Source organism: Pholis gunnellus, assembly GCF_910591455.1.
Source record: "Pholis gunnellus genome assembly, chromosome: 10".
NCBI lineage: Eukaryota > Metazoa > Chordata > Actinopteri > Perciformes > Pholidae > Pholis > Pholis gunnellus.
This window is the reverse complement of record NC_136537.1, coordinates 3382436-3399677: the sequence shown is the minus strand read 5'-3', so window position 1 is coordinate 3399677 and position 17242 is coordinate 3382436. Positions and strand designations below refer to the sequence as shown.

Sequence of the window (17242 nt, the reverse complement as noted above, 5' to 3'; positions counted from 1 at the left end):
GATTGGTAAACTTAGCACTCTGGGCTTAAGTACCGCATTTTGCAAATAGTAATTAGACTTCCTCCTAAACAGACCCCAGGCAGTTCGGATTGGCAGCCACATTCCCTCTACTCTAGTGTTTAACACCGGAACCCCTCAGGGCTATTGCCAGAATAACACTGGCAACCATACGAAGTATTAGGGAAATTGTTGATAAGAGGTGCCTGCAAAGAGCCCAAAGGATATTAAAAGACAATACCCACCCTACCCACAGCCTGTTCATCCTGCTGCCAGTTGGCAAGAGATACAGAAGTATCAGCTGCCGATCCACCAGACTTCAGAACAGCTTCTTTGCCCTGGCTGGGAGGAACCTTATATCATCCTTCACACAAACTATTGTTTTGTTTTTTTGTGTTGTAAAAAAGAGATACAAACTGCTTTTTGTAGCGCAACCTTGTTGTACAAAGATGATACATAACTGTCTAATAAGGCGAAAACAACACCAGCTTCGTTTTTGTGGCTGGTAATAAGTTAACAGGTAAGGATATGCTGGGAACAAAGTGCTTGTTTACGGCACAAAAAACACACTGATTTCCTTTAGAGGATGATCGCAAAAGAAAAGGAGACGAAAATAACACTGATCTCCACCAAGTCTTCAACATGCCAAAGCCACCTGCAGAGAGTGGGTAACCACTAGTGAATATATTTTTAGTAAATGATGGATTGATGGATTAACAGCTCAGATGAGGCTAAAGGAAATATTAACTTTAGCCTCACCTGAGGGAGGATACAGGGTCTATTTGTATTTACCGATTTTCTTCAGGACTGTTGTCTTGGTCAAACCAGGATACCCCACAAAGGTGTTATTTAGCAGGGCCCTTATCATCATATACTGCCTGCAATTGTATGGATGATGTGAGCTGTCTGTTGAGGTAATCATGGGGAGCCAGCCATGCAAATGCTTGTCCAACCCATCCAATGCTTTAGCGATGGGCAGTTTGATGACCTCCTGAGTAGGGGCTTACCTTACACGGTAGCTGGATTCTCGTGATGTCACAAGATCATGTGAGAATTGGAGGATTACATATCACTCAAAGATCCAGACTTTAAGTAATGCCTTTGTGTCAGGCAAGCCAGTCCACAGACCAATCAGCATCCCGTGAGGAGCTACCGGCTGCTACGGGTGTGGTTTAGGTATGTGTGAGATGCCACTGAGTGAGTGGTGACTGTTCGTACAAAAAAACAATAGCGGCTCCTGAAGATGTTAGCTTAGATGCTGCAATAGCGTTACTTATATCAGAACCGGAGAATATTTCTTCATTGAAAAAAGAGCAAATATCCATGACTGGCTTTGGCAAAAGTTGATTGACAGATGGTTTATCCCAACACCAGCCAAGTATTTTTTGCAAGTACCTATCCTTTTCCAAACTGTTTACAATGATAGCTTCTCATGTGGTTCTGTGTAACAAACCATCTGTCGGTTCAGATTGGCGAAGGGCACCAGGCTTAGGGACATGAAAGGCTCGGGACAACTCATTGTAAGCTAAGCCAAGTGCCAACCAGTAGATGGTGATTAATAAAAGCACCTCATGTGACCAGCCTTGTGTGTTCTTTGATGGCACAATCCTCAATAGTCGCTCCAGTCTGCAGTCAGCCCTGAGGTTCTTCAAAGAACTCAGAAAGGAGTTGCACAAGGGGCTTGAGCTGTTTATGTGTTGGTTCAGTGTCCAGCTCTAGTAAGCACAGGACAGCATACTGCACTTCTGCTCTCTTCAGCCTTGAATGCTTCTGCTCTTGCTGGAGCATGTCATAGATGGCATTTGCACAAACCACTGAGTTTAGAGACATCTTTTTATTCTTGTAGTAATTAAATCTGTCTATCAGACACTTATATAGGCCTGGTACCTTCTTCTTGAATAAACTTTGAGTTACTGCCGGTAGTTAGTCAACACAAGGTTACGAGGTTCATTTACTGTCATTGTACAACAGGGTTGCGCAACAAAATGCCGTTTGTAGTCCCATTTTGATACAAAAGAAAATGGCTAGGTAGCCTAAATTCAGCTGCCGAATGGCAGTAATTGAATTGAAGGAAAATTGAAGGGTTCATTTTCAAAAACATATTTCAGTTTTTATTAATTTTCTCTCTTAACTTTATTTGTGTGCAATCATGGGAATATTAATCATACTGGTGTTGGTTTATTCATTCTAAGAATGGCTTTTTTTTGTTTTTGTAAGTAGCTCTTCATTTATAGACTTTATTTTGGCCTGCATTAAATAATAGAAATGTAAATACAAGTTACGTGTCGAAACAGAGTCTGCAGGCTTTTGTTTGTGAGTGAACATAACTAATGACAGACGTTCCACTGTCATCAGAAATGGATGTCGCTTCACGTGACGCTTCAGAGGAAAGAAAGTCTAATTTCTCTTAAAACATATGTCCTTGTTTCCTCTCTCCTCGCATGGTTTCTGAGGGTGGGGACTTAGAGGCAAGGAAAAGACACGAGTGAAGGAAATGTGGATGCAATTTAAGAGACTTGGGATGCACTCATCCACAACATGGCATGTTTATCATGAGATGTGGAAGGAATAGCTAGCTAGTTAGCTGTTGCTCTGTGAGAGAGCTACAGTGTATGTGAGAGGGAAGGAGGAATTCATATGTCATGTTGTCATAGTTTGCTGTTGACTGCAGTGAGCTAGCGCATTATCCATTTCCACGCCGTTTTGGCTGACCTTTTTCAAGCAGCGTGCCTGTAGCAACGCGTCTTAGTGTGATCAGCCCCTGCATGTGTTCCAGTTTATTTCCGGTTGCAGTGTATGGGAATGACATCCACTGACAGAGTCAACATGGACCCAAGCTGTTGCCTAGCAACGCAATTCCTTTGAAATGTGCTAAAATGGAGTGATTCAGAATGCAGATATTTTCAGACAGTATGAGAAATATGTGTCTTTTTAAACATTAAAGCATGAAAACAGTCTAGTAGAAACCCAAAATACATGTATGATCCTGAAAATGAGCATATGTCCCCTTTAAGCCACGTAAGGCCAAACATGAACACACCCAAATGCTTGACAAGCCAGACTACTCCTCAAACACACATGTTGACAGCTGCTTTACAACAGCGTAGTACACCAAGTCTCTGAGGAGGCTCATTCCAAAGTCAGTGAAAATATTCTGACTTGTGACTGAAGAATACAATCTGTGGTCAGTCAGCTGTTTATCACAAAATTCATATCACATGCACTGCTTTGTACACGTTACGTGTATCTTTGTGCATGACAATAGTGTGAAGAATATGGAATGAGCGTCTCAAACTTTGGCTAGCCTTGGACTGGCGTATTATGTGATATATGGGTTTTAGAAGTGAGTGGTTGACATAAAAATAAGTTACGCCGAGTGCTCGTCACTACACCACTGCTCAGAGGACAAGCTAAACGTTACCTGAAACTAGATAGGAAAGTTGTTTGACAGTCAGGTGAAACAATTTGACTGAAAAAGGTCCAGATGAACCTGAACAAAGAGGATATTTGTGAAGTCTCTGGGGGCAAAGTATCTAGACAGAAAACAATACTGCAAAGCATGTACAACATATGTCACATTGTCATTATTCATCTGTCATATAACTGCATAGAAACATACAGTAATTACTCAAAATATAAGGTGACTAAAAATGGCAACCACATTTTCAGTTTCGTCAACTAAATGCTAATGTAACAGCTTCTACATGTTAGTGTTGAGCCCTGACATTTGACTTTATAACTGCTATGTCATATGCATTCTGTTACTACTGTGTGTGTGTGTGTGCATGTGATAGACAGGGACAGAGAAAGTGGACTAAAATAGCCACAGCAAGCCCAGGACTGCAGGGGCCCAGCCTTTCTAAACCAGGCCAGGGATTTGGACCATCCGATTGGTCAAGAGTCAGGAGTGTGTGTGTGTGTGTGTGTGTGTGTGTGTGTGTGTGTGTGTGTGTGTGTGTGTGTGTGTGTGTGAGAGAAAAGAGCGAGGATGTAAATTGTGAGAATAGGTGTGTGTGTGTGTGTGTGTGTGAGAGAAAAATACATTTGGTGCGTGTGCCTAGCTGCACTGAGCATAACTCAGCAAACAGAGAAAAGGAGGAGCTACGATCGCATTACAGGAGAGGAGACTCCATTACATCAGCTTGTGTGTGTGTCTGTGAGAGACTAGTCCGGCTGCCAGCGGCTGCAGCTCAGCGAGGGTTAAGGAGTTCACAACCTCAGCATGTGCAGCTTTACATGCTTCCTGTATAATACATTTCAACAGCAGGATCCAACATAGTTTGACCCAATATTGTAAGAAATCAAAGATTAATAGCAGTCTCTGAGACTTGGCTTCATGATGCGCAAACTGCTGTGGTACAAATTTAAAGGTATGAGATGTTTTTCATTAAAGTAACTGTGAGGAACTTTTAACTGGTTCTGAAAGAGTCTCTATTTAATCCTGATCCTCTACGACCTCCGTAAGTAAATGAGACCATCATACGAACATTGTGTATTTCTATTAGTTATTCTTAATCGATCGGTGCCACCAGGTTGGATTCTGGTGAAACCAGATGAAATCATGCAGGTTCACCAGAAACTCCTTCAGCTCAGACTCCAGCAGAGACCGGTCCACCGTGGACAGACCCAGATCCTCCAGCAGAGACCGGTCCACCGTGGACAGACCCAGGTCCTCCAGCAGAGACCGGTCCACCGTGGACAGACCCAGATCCTCCAGCAGAGACCGGTCCACCGTGGACAGACCCAGATCCTCCAGCAGAGACCGGTCCACCGTAGACAGACCCAGATCCTCCAGCAGAGACCGGTCCACCGTGGACAGACCCAGGTCCTCCAGCAGAGACCGGTCCACCGTGGACAGACCCAGATCCAGCTCCACTATATCAGAAGGAGAGCTCAGCGCCTGACAGCAGCGTCTCCTCCTCCAGGAGCAGAGCTTCTCCTCTCTGGGAGCAAACACAGACGCCACGCTGCTAGAGGCCCAGGCCTTATTTCTGGACCTACTGGAGGGAAGGGAGGGAGGCACGGGAGAACCAGAACCAGGACTGAGAGGAGCAGACTGTCAGACCCTGCTGCAGTAAAATGAGGTTTTCTAAAGGGACTCTTGTTTCTGGAAACACTACTTGTTTCGTCCACAGGAACCGCCAAAATCAACACTAAATGAAAGTTTCTCTTAGTAACTTAAAATGGATTAAGAAAAAGGGCAGAGGAGCTGCTTTGTATACAGAGCTCCCTGTAGTATGGGGGAATTCATACACTTCAAAAGACATAGTAAAAAAACTATTTTTCAAGATCCAACCGTTTATGAAATCAAGGCTCTAAAATTTAGAGATGACCACCTAAATGTAGAGCACACACATGCACAGTGGAAGAGAGATTCTCTAAAACCAGAGATGAGAGGAGGAACAGAGGAGTGACAGGAGTAAAGGATAAAGTGGACTCCCACACGCAGACACAGGAGTAGACAGACTGAACATGAGGGCATTAACAATCACACACTGAACAGCAGCTATCACTCCAATAAGTACTGAGCCTTGTTCATTTCGTCTTAAAAGACACTTACGCCATTTTCACAAAGATTCTGACATTCACTGGTGTCTTCTTCTTAGGGATCTGTTGGATCAAAAAGCATACCTGTACACATGCCGTTTGAATAACTAGATTAAAGTCATCAAGTAGTCCACTAACAGTGTCGTTTAGGGTCTTTTTATATATGACAACCTATGGAAAGAAATACTTTAAAATAATGTATTTATCATTTATATTTTGTTTTGATGCCAATGATAGACTACAGTTTATTGTCAGGCCTGTTAATAATGAGGAAATGCACTGAAAGCAGCACCAAGCTGTGTCTTAGTAGCCTATTTGCACTGCTGATGTTACTGTATGTGTAAAGAAAACACATGTCCTGGACAGATCATGGATAGATCATGGACAGATCATGGACAGATCATGGACAGATCATGGACAGGTCCTGGACAGATCATGGATAGATCATGGATAGATCATGGATAGATCATGGACAGGTCCTGGACAGGCCGCCAGACTATAGCAGCGCTGACACACAGAGACAGACAACCACTCAGGCTCACCTGCACACCTACGAGTAATCAATTAACCCAAGCATGTCTGTGGACTGTGGGAGCAGGGAACCCACGCTGACAAGAGGAGAACATGCTAACTCCACACAGAATGGAACATGGGCCCCTCCCGAGGTGAGAGGTCAGAGTGGTAGCCACTACTCCACCATGCAATCATTGATTACTCAGATGGTAATGTAGAGATAGGGAATGAGAAATAAAAATAGAAAAGCTGGAATAATCATCTGTTTATAGTCATTCATTTGACCCAGACAAACGTGATCACAAGCCAATCAAATTCATATTTTTTTTAAAGCGAAAATCACTTGTAGCTAATGTCATACATATTAACAATAACAACAACCACATAATGAGGGAATACATCTTGGCATAGCAAACGGAGGGGTAGATATGTAAGTTTTCAGAATGTATCCAAACAGTGGTCCGTGTAGAATGGTGATATGATCTAAAATCCTGTTCTCCAGTCTCTGGCCTTGTGCAGGACATTAGGATCTCAGCACGCTCCACCTGTGGCACTGCAAGAACCATCACAAGACAATCACTTCTATGTTTGCACTGCGACACACACTACAGTTTACCACACACACACACAATAAGAACAAGAAAAAGACGAGTGCTAATAATACACATTTTACTTCCTTTCAACTAAAATCACTCAGCAGAAAGGTTGGAGAGACTAAAAGTACTAGAAACATGATTACTTGCATCTTCTCCTCAAATAAGACCAAAGCTCCCGATATCACATCCTAAGTGTCTCTCTCCTAGAAATCTCCTTTATCACCTCAAACGTGACAAACTTAACCCGCCCATGACTTTGGAACAAAACGGTGTAAGTGTGTGTAAGTACAAAGTCTGGATTACGCACACATATAGCCAGAGTGCACACAGACAGGGGTCAGTTACAGACAGCTCAGAGCACCTTTCCTTATTAGTACGTTTATAATACAATAATAATAACTTGTTCAATGTTAATACAATGGATAATTGCTTTCAAGTGTTGCCTTAATAGACGATGAAATCATAAATGTAGACCGACCAACTGACAAATTGACTAAGTGTTACAACTCTAATGTAGCCTACCCATTTCCATCATGGTTACAGATCTGACACTCATCATGTAATAAGAGAGACAACCCAAGGAGCACATGGAAGAGTCTATCCACACACACACACACACACACACACACACACACACACACACACACACACACACACACACACACACACACACACACACACACACACACACACACACCAGCCAGAGGACCAGCAGCTTCCTCAGCTCTCACTGTCCACACAGAGGTCAACTGTTGTGAGTGTGCATGAATGAGAGCCAGCAGCTTCAGGATGCACGGAGTCTCTCGTGCTGAGAGTTGTTGGTTCTATTCCAAGCAGCCTTTCTGAGGTTACTATGAGACCGGAGGAAGCTCTGGGAGTATGCTGCTAAGCTCCACTCCATTTGTGAAAGCAATCTGACATATCAGAAATATCCCATTCAAATCTCTTCAGCCCCGATCTCCCTCTCAAGCATTAACAACTAAAGGATTGTGATTTGGAGTAGCAAACAAATGTAGACAGAAACTAAACTAAACCCAAATACTTCAGGGATGAGGGTCATCAATCACTGTTGTTTTTCACAGGCTCATGTTAGTAAGGTATTGCGTAATCGGAAACAATCAGATGGCTGAATTTGCTGGTTAAAGATATGATTTATAATCACTGAATAATAATTTCACTTCCTACAGCTTTAGACATAAGTAATAAGGTGAGTTAGAGGCTAATTAAAAACACAGCTCTTTAATTTAATTCAGGTTAAATATGATTATTGGTTACAATCTATGCTGCTAGGTGTGAAACACTCATTGGCAGGGTTGGAAATGAATTTTTTTGTATACTGTGGCTGGTGGATTCTAAAATCTAACCAACATCATAGACCAATATTTGACTTGATCCAATAAATGAGTATCAGTGATGTATCCTCTGGGGAAACTAGGAGGTGTTTGTTGCTCTGCAGTGCTGCAGTGATAAACAAGGACACAGGGTCAATGCTGATGAACACAGTCAATAGCATCAAAGTGCAGAAGCACAGCAGCAGCAGTTTAACAACTGGAGTTGCAGCTCTCTGTAAGAAAAGTCCAAGTGCTACTTTGATTACCCTTCTCTAAATATGTGCACTTTAAGAGGTTTGGAGAACAAAACATGGATACCGATAGCTTTCAAACCATGTCAGTGGGCTTTGGTATGAATGATCTGTCAAGAAGTAAAACAATCAGGTTCAATGTTGCAAAGAATGATCCACACTACAATCTGACAATACTGAAGAAAAATGATTACAAAACATCTGAAAATGAATGTTGCCAATGTTTAATTAGTGTTCAAGTAAAGACTTCCCACCACTGTTCTCTCTCACACTCTGTATTCACTGCCTGTCTTGCCAAATGGATCAAATATGATTTAATAAAAGGATATACACCTTCCATATTTCATCTTTTTGTTTGAGTTTTCACCATTTGGGATTTGAATGATAGAAATGTGTCTCAAACAGCACATAAATGTATGTACGTCGATCTCTGATAATGTTACAACCAATCAGTGTTGAAAACGACCAGATGAGAGCTGGTAACAGAGTTAATTAAAGATTAAAGATTAAACAATCCCTTATTAGTCTTGACCCATCCCTGTATATATAGGGAGCAGTGGGCTGCCCCTGACAGGCGCCCGGGGATCGTGTCTTGCTCAGGGACACTTCGACACAGGACACGAAGCAGCCAAGGATCTAACCACTGACCTTGCGGTCACCAGACGACCCTCTCTACCAAGTGAGCCACGGTCGACAACGAACAAAAGTTCCATCCAGTTACATTATGATGCGTTCAGGCTCTGTTCGGTGAAAATGAGTATTGTGCAAAGGTAAATTATAAAGTTATCATGATGTGTGAATAAATCCAGTAGTTTGAAGGAGATGTTTTCACATGAATATTAAATAGATATTAGAGATGAATTATGAGCTGTTTACGGTAGCTCTAAGCAGATTATAATACATTAAAACTACTAATAACAGGATTGTTTCAATCAATGAAAATACAATCTTTTATTTCCTAATCATTTGAATTGTGTGCTTTTATGAAAAAACACTAAATGAAAATAAAGTAAAACAATAACATTTAGAATGTCTGATGGTTGAAATGTCTGGAGCCTTGTAGACCAGCTGCTATAATCAAACAAAGAGATCTGTATCAGCCAGTATGGATCATCATTGATCTGCAATTAGTATCCGCGGCAAAAAAAACATGATCAGGGATCTAAAAGTTATATTTGCTCCCTTTTTTTCTGCTGTGCTGATCGGTAATCTGATCCAATGTTTGTATTGGATCAGGTGTTTCTGTTTGTGTTGAACAGTATTATGCTAATCCTATCCTGTTCGCAGTACCTGCTCTTCCTCTCTCATCTCCATCACCTTCTCTCTATCTTTATCTCTCAGTCTGCTCTCATCACAGACCTCTTCCTGTCCCAAAGCCGAGCTTTGATTGACTGTCGTTTCATTTTTGTCTGTCTCAGTGAAGAAAGTAAACCCACAACATACAACAAAGCAGATGGTTTACAGAGGGTACTGTACATTCGGTTTTAGTCCAATTTTATTTAAATCAACACTTATATTGTCAGCACTACTCATAAAAATGTGAGAGTGCTATTCACAGCAATGTTTTGCATTTGTTTCAAACATTGAAGGGAAGTGACACCCATGACCTTAGTAAAGATTTCCAAAGACGATCCTAAAGATACTCTTTACTGTACTCTGTGTTACTTTACTGTACTCTGCTGTGTTTCTTTACTGTACGTTTTCTATACTCTTTACTATACTCTGCTGTTTCTTTAATATACTCTTTACTGTACTCTGTTGTGTTTATTTACTGTTTTCTGCTGTTTCTTTACTGTAGTCTTTAGTGTACTCTGCTGTGTTTCTTTACAATACTCTTTACTATACTCTGCTGTCTTTTACTGTACTCTGTTGTGTTTTTTTACTGTACTCTTTACTGTAGTGTGCCATTTCTTTACTATGCTCTTTACTATACTCTACAGTAAAGAGTATAGTAAAGAAAGACAGCAGTGTGCTGTTTCTTTACTGCACTGTGTGTCTTTAGTGTACTCTGCTGTGTTTCTTTACAGTTCTCTACTATTTCTTTACTGTTCTCTGCTGTGTTACTTTACTGTACACTGCTGTGTTTCTTTATTATACTTTTTACTGTACTCTGCTGTGTTTCTTTAATATACTATTTACTGTACTCTGCTGTTACTTTACTGTACTCTTTACTGTTCTCTGTTGTGTTTCTTTACTGTACTCTTTACTGCACTCTGTTGTGTTTCTTTACTATACTCTTTACTGTACTCTGCTGCGTTTCTTTACTGCACTCTGCTGTGTTTTTTTACTGTACTCTGCTGTGTTTCTTGCAGTGGTGGGCCGTCAGGGCCAGCAAGGCCTTCTCTGCTGGCCTAGACAGAATCACAAAGTTATAGCTATTTTATAATTTAATATAATTTAATACACTACATGTATTATCATTTATAACAATATTTTTCCCATTATCTTATTTTCTCATTGCACAGCTACTGTCTTCCTCAGTTGCTCTGCTTCCAGTGCAGCTTGTTTTAAGTAGAGCTTTTATCCAATCAGATTTCACCTCTGTGTCTCTAGGTAAGAAGAGAGGCCCGAGGCCTGCAGACTCACCAGTGCCTCCATGTGCAGTTTAAGTGAATGGGGACGATATTGTTGATTGGCATAGTCTTCAACCAATCAGATCTTTAGTTTGACATGTTGGGCGTATTCTTTGACGTGCAGGGTTCGGCAACCTTTACTATCCAAAGAGCCATTTTGCCCTATGAAAGCAATACGTCCACGCAGAATTAAACTCTCCATTTTCCTCCGTGACTTGTCTTCTTTTGGATTTATCCATTGATAGTTTACCGAGGGCGGAGGTCTGCAAACCATGATCAGCCAACTACAAGGAAAGGCACTTCACATTGTAAGATGCACGTGGCGGATCGCGTAGCGTGGCCGTTTTTGAACATATTTCCATTTTGCTCGACAGGATTCGAATCCAGGTTGATGTGGTCTTTCCATAAATATATTTTCATCATACGTGGCTGTGATGTAGTGCTCACTTATACAATTGTAATCCCCGCAATATATATGAGATGTGGCTTTTAGATCTCCAGCAATATGTTTGTGAATGTGTGACAAATCTGGCAACAGAGGCAGAAAACAGCTGCTGCTGTTACGCGAACACAACACACGCACGGAAGGAAACCAGTAGGTTTGAAAACCAGTTGGACCGGCACCCACTGCATGCCCAGTGTAAGTGAATAGTCACGTGATATTCATTTTCAGGCCTTTTAGTCTGGATCTCGAAAACAATGCTGAAACGTCGTGTGGACGGAGATAGTTTTTGTTTGTTAAAACTCGTATTAAACGTATTAGTGTGGATGTAGCCTCAGGAAGCCGCAGCAGACGGGCCGAAGAGCCGCATGCGGCTCCGGAGTGGGTTGCCGACCCCTGTGCTAGAGCCTTCTAGCTGGCCTAGCCATACGCAATTGGTCAGTGGGCTAGCCTGACATGTTGGGAGGTGACAATCCCAATATCTGCTGCCTCTGCAGAGTGGACATTTTCAGCCCTCAAACGCATTAAAACGTATTCAAGAAATACAACTGGGGAGGCTCGACTGTCTTCACTGGCGTCCATGAATTGAGAAGGACTTCTTACTGGAACTAAAACGCACGGATGTACTGAACAACCGTGAGATTAAACTCTTTATTAACAAAGAAAGGAGGATGGACTTTGTCTTTAAGTGAACAACAGCTCTGGTAAGTTAACAGATTTTTTTTTTACATCTGCAGTAGCTTTAATATGCTATTATTATTATATTTAATATTATTATTTGTACAACTTGTTTTTATGAAGATGGATTTTTGTTTGGTTTTATATGTGATAGGAACTATTGTTAGTCCAATGTTGCTCTGGGGACATATTTAGCCGGTGCCAGTTTTGCCAACTTGGCGACCTTCTCGCTAAATCCGGCAACTTTCCGAACCCTCATGGAGACTTTTTTTGTCAAAAGCTACTAGCAACACATCTAGTGACTTTTTCTGGTGTTGTTGGAGACTTTTCTGGTGTTTTGACTCTGACGTGAAAGCACGTACCGTTCTACAGTTACTGCCGTGAACAAGCAGCGGGTGCTGCCGTGAGCCGCTCCAAAGCACTCACAGGCGGCTACTCTCACAGCAGCCTCGCGCAGCAGTCCCAGCTGCAGTCAGAGCAGAGAGGAGACGCACTCTCTGCGTATTCTGTGCAGTTAGTGTATTTATAGGTGTTGGTTTCATTTTTACACGAAACAAATAATAACCGTAGCTGTGTTTCAGCTGCAGGACAGCAGTGAAGGCCCAGGTATAAAATGCACGCCCCACCACTGGTTTCTTGACTGTACTCTTTACTGTTCTCTGCGGTGTTACTTTACTCTACTGTGCTTCTTTACTGTACTCTGTTGTCCTTCTTTACTGTACTCTGTTGTGCTTCTTTACTGTACTCTGTTGTGCTTCTTTACTGTACTCTGTTGTGCTTCTTTACTGTACTCTGCTGTGCTTCTTTACTGTACTCTGTTGTGCTTCTTTACTGTACTCTGCTGTGCTTCTTTACTGTACTCTTTAGTGTACTCTGCTGTGTTACTTGACTGTACTCTGTGTTTCTTTACTCTGCTGTGTTACTTTACTATACTCTGCTGTGTTTCTTTAATATACTCTTTACTGTACTCTGCTGTGTTCTTTACTGTACTCTGCTGTTTCTTTACTGTACTCTGCTGTTTCTTTACTGTACTCTTTAGTGTACTCTGTTGCGTTACTTTACTGCCCTTTGTTGTGTCCCGTTCTCCAGATAAACTTTATTTTTACAATATCAATAATTGAAGCATACAAACTGAAAATGTTTCAGTTTTAGGAAGAAGTTACTTGTGAAGAACATAGAAGTCTACAGCTGTTATGTGTCACATACATATTTAATCAACCATTGTGTAAATATTGATCATATCTGACTCGGCAGAGACCCAATGTTCAACCACTTAGATTTGGGGCCAAAAAAAACTTGATCGAGACATGTTAGTTCCAATTTCCAGTTCATGCAGGTCCCAATGCTCCAGGAGCAACCAAAATTACAACACGCAGAAATGTAGAACTAGCCATAGTTAGATAATTCAAGGTACAAACAATCATTTATCACTCGCTCATTGTTTTCACTAAGCAGCAAATGTAAAGAAACACCACACATCACCTGCATTCCAGTCAAGGTAACCACAATATGTAATGAACTGGCACAAATGGCGGTGGTTAGAGTTACCATACCATTACCATGGAAACCATTCAGTATCCATGGTAACAACCGTCATCCGGTCCCTTAGCTCAGTAGCTGGCTGTGAACACGGAAGTAGGGCACTTCTAAACCATCTTATCCATTTTTTAATCTATGGTACCGATGCAGATACTCAGAAATTTCCTTTTGATGTCAAACATGAGCACGAAGGACAATCACCAGTTCATTCTATCTTTCACTGACCACACCTGCATAGTTTTAAACATTCACACCTGAAGCTGCCCGTAACAGCCAGTCTGACCTCATGGTCACTGAGCAGCACCACAAAGCAGTTGGGGTATGGTGCCTTGCTCCAGGGCACCTCAAAGTCAGTATATTACAAACACTACTGGACATATTTTGACTATTTAAAAAAAATCTGTCTCGGAGTCCCCTTACTTTATGCAAGTAAAGCACTAAATCACTGGAGTATCTTTAAATATATTCATTTCACATCACTGACACTTTGAGTGCTAAGCCCCTCATCAAAGAGCCATTTAAGTGTATTCATGTGTATATAATGGTAAAGCGACCTCTCTAATCAGACATCAACTTGTGAAAACAATGCTGTTATGCAGCCAGTGTCAGAGCACCCAAACAGCACATGAACAGCGTCCGACAGATGTCTCAAACCTGTGTAAAGCCATTCTGTAACAGTGAGACCCTGGGTAGTGCTTCCATCTGTGCAGTTGTACAGTACCTGTGTGTATGTAAGCAGGTGGACTCTGACACAGATACTGTGGAGGGTAGTGGTTCCTCTTGCTGTGTTTGTGGGTTCTGTAGTCCTTCTCACTCCGCGAGCGTCGACTCCTGTGAGGCTCCACAGAGGCTGCTGGTGGCAGCAGGCGCTCTAACAGTTCAGAGCTGGGCCATGGCCGCCGGAGCGTGCGGCTGCTTGTCTTCTTCATCCTCACCACGCTGGGTGGCAGACAGATAGCAAATCTATCTACAAGTCAAAATAGTTTTTCCCACAAGCAAACTTCTAAATATTTGAGCCAACTGGTTGACCCAAGGCTGCAAGTCCCCAGTTCTTCACGTAAATTCCATCCTGGAACGTAAGTGGTAATAAATCCACTAATGAAAATCAAATAATCACCATGTTGTGAAATAAAGAATTCCTGTCCCGCGTTTGCAAGACTTTCTCATGGTCATGTTACGGTCACCTCCAGCTGCCTACACACTTCTCCTTCCTGCTGCTGCCGTCCTTCTCAGGTCACACCAAGTCCACGATGGAAGGACTGGTCAACTGTCAGCTAATGCTTCTGCTGTGATGTCTGAATTCATACACACACACACACACACACACACACACACACACACACACACACACACACACACACACACACACACACACACACACAGACACACAAGCTGAGGTGTCTACTCCACTCCAGTGGTTAGCAATTAGCCTAGCCTGGTTCCTTTGCTCAGCGTCAGACCCGTTTGGTCTAAGCTTTAGCAGAAGCAGAAGGAATGAGGGGATGGCACTTTTTGAGTCGGTCACAGGGGGTAGGGAGGGCGGTAAAAAGACAAGCCTGGACCCCTGTCAGATAGACAAAAGCCTAAGCAGCAAAGGGAGAGAAGAAGGAAAAGAGGGAGTGAGGGCGGGGGCGCTAATACAAAAGAAAGCGAGAGCAAAGAGGCGGCTCAGCCAGCAGAAGGAGAGAGAACGACAAAATCTCCATGGGAAAAGAAGACACTCCTCCCTTCTACCTCCATCCATCCACGACCGCTCCTCCAGGACTCCGTTCACACACACCAGTAGTTGATCCTCTGGGAAAGAAACTGTGGGTATCTCTGTGTGAGAGACAGAGAGACATCGTACCACGGCTGAGCACAGGGATGATGGAAGACATGTAAAAGGGAGAAATCCACAAAAGGCAACATTTAGTGGGGAGAAAGGGTTAATCCAGAGCAGAGCGCGCTGATTCTGCTTCTCCTTTGTCTTCTCCTTCGTCCGTTTGCTCCTCTCTCTTTCTGCCTGCTGCTCGCCTGTCTGCTCTCACTCTGTCGCTCACCGTGTTGTTGTTGGAGAGGAGGGAGGAGAGGGAGGAGGCATAGGGAGGGGAGTGCGAGAATCGTGTCAGTCAACCCACACAGACACTCACAGGTTTCCCTTTTGCTAAAGCAGAGCGGTGCTACCCAGTCATAGAAAACACAGCCGAATGCTACTCAGTGAGCACATTTGTGGTTCTGAAAGGACCCGCTAAGACCTGTGTGTGTGTGTGTTCAAAGTCTTCTATTTGGAGGGAAGCAGAGTACACGAGTCAGCCAATCAGCATGGAGCTCTTAGGTTGACTCTTCAGCTCGCAGCACACTGACCAAATGCTGCAACACACAGCAACACACTCCCTCTTCTTCTCCTTGCAGTGGACACACACTCCGAGTCTCTCTCTCTCTCTCACACACACACACACACACACACACACACACTTGATTTGATCAATCATACCTTATTTTCTATTTCTTTATGAGCTCATTATTACTTGACGCTTATACAGTATTGTCCTTGTTACATTTGTGTCAATATGCATATTAAATTGAAATGAACCAAAATTAACGTTATATCCACTAACTACTAGTCTCCTTTTGTGATTTCTTTATTTTTGCTGTGACACTGTGTGTTTTTGCAACTTCAGCATCGAGGATTGTGATGTTTGTTGCTACTTCAGCAATATCTGCTGCCTTACGATGCCCACACACACACACACACACACACACACACACACACACACACTTGACCATCTGTGGCACAGCCATGTCCTCAACTTACCTATTCTATCCAACCACAGGTCCAGTTAGTGGAGTGGAGCCCTGAACTCCAGCACCAACTCACACAACATCAAACCATCTCTGGTTAGGTGAAGAACATAATCCATCCACAGAAGACCTGTACAGCTGTATCCAGTACTAATGTTGTGATGTAATGGTAGTAACACAAGGAGATCTACAAACTCAGACCTTTCTTTGTATTTTCCTGTTTGGTCAGACAGTGGCCTTATCATGACCATTCAGCTTAACTATGTTATGTTTCATACTGCATTTCAATAGAGTAAGAACCAAAGAATAGTGCACCCCTTTCTATCTATTCAATCCAAACATGGGTTTTAAATCTAGAATGCATTCAGAATGAAATTGTCACATCAAGAATCATAATCAAATCCAATGGTAGGATTCCAGCCCTGATCTACCATGTCTTCATGCAGACACAACAAACTAGAGCTTAAACAGGCAGATCATCTGCAACTGCATCAAACATCAAGGGGGAAATGATCAGGAATCTGGGATGGCCTCAAAAAGGTGTTTTTTGTGATTTGTCACGTCTCCGTTTCTCTGCTGCTCAACACTTGACATTAGTGTGGAACATTAGAGCCGGTAGAACAACATGAGCACCGGCTGAGGGAAGCAGCGAATGTTCAGCAAAGCTTCAATCTGTTGTTTGACAGAACCGTAATGCTTCACTGGATGTTTGAGTGGTGGGGCGATGTTTACGATCATTCAATATGATTACTCATCGTCTTTCAATGGTATCATGTTGTGATGAAATCATACTGTATATACACAATTACATTGTCTAAATGACAACAACAAGCCCATGATTACTCAAGTTTCTCAGAGAATCAGATTATTTTGCACGAAAGTTCTTAATTAAATGAGAAAAATACTTCGTACTTTCCATTTGTCAAGTATTTGACTCACGAAAGAGTAAAGAGAATCATGTTATTTCATAGAGATGTTTATCTATTGAATTACC

General features: G+C 42.3%; 1 protein-coding gene across 2 annotated transcripts in view; it reads right to left on the bottom strand.

Moving 5' to 3' along the window:
- Positions 1-17242, bottom strand: part of LOC306702093 (storkhead-box protein 2-like) — a 62056-nt gene that overhangs the window by 36463 nt on the left and 8351 nt on the right. The window contains exon 1 of one of the 2 annotated variants that reach the window (XM_079167595.1): positions 14189-14429. The exons of the other annotated variant lie outside the window; for it this stretch is intronic. Within the exon in view, the coding sequence (XP_079023721.1) occupies positions 14189-14396 (208 nt within the window). The 5' untranslated portion in view covers positions 14397-14429. Of the gene's footprint in view, positions 1-14188; positions 14430-17242 lie in introns of those variants that run through there. 2 annotated transcript variants of the gene reach the window in all.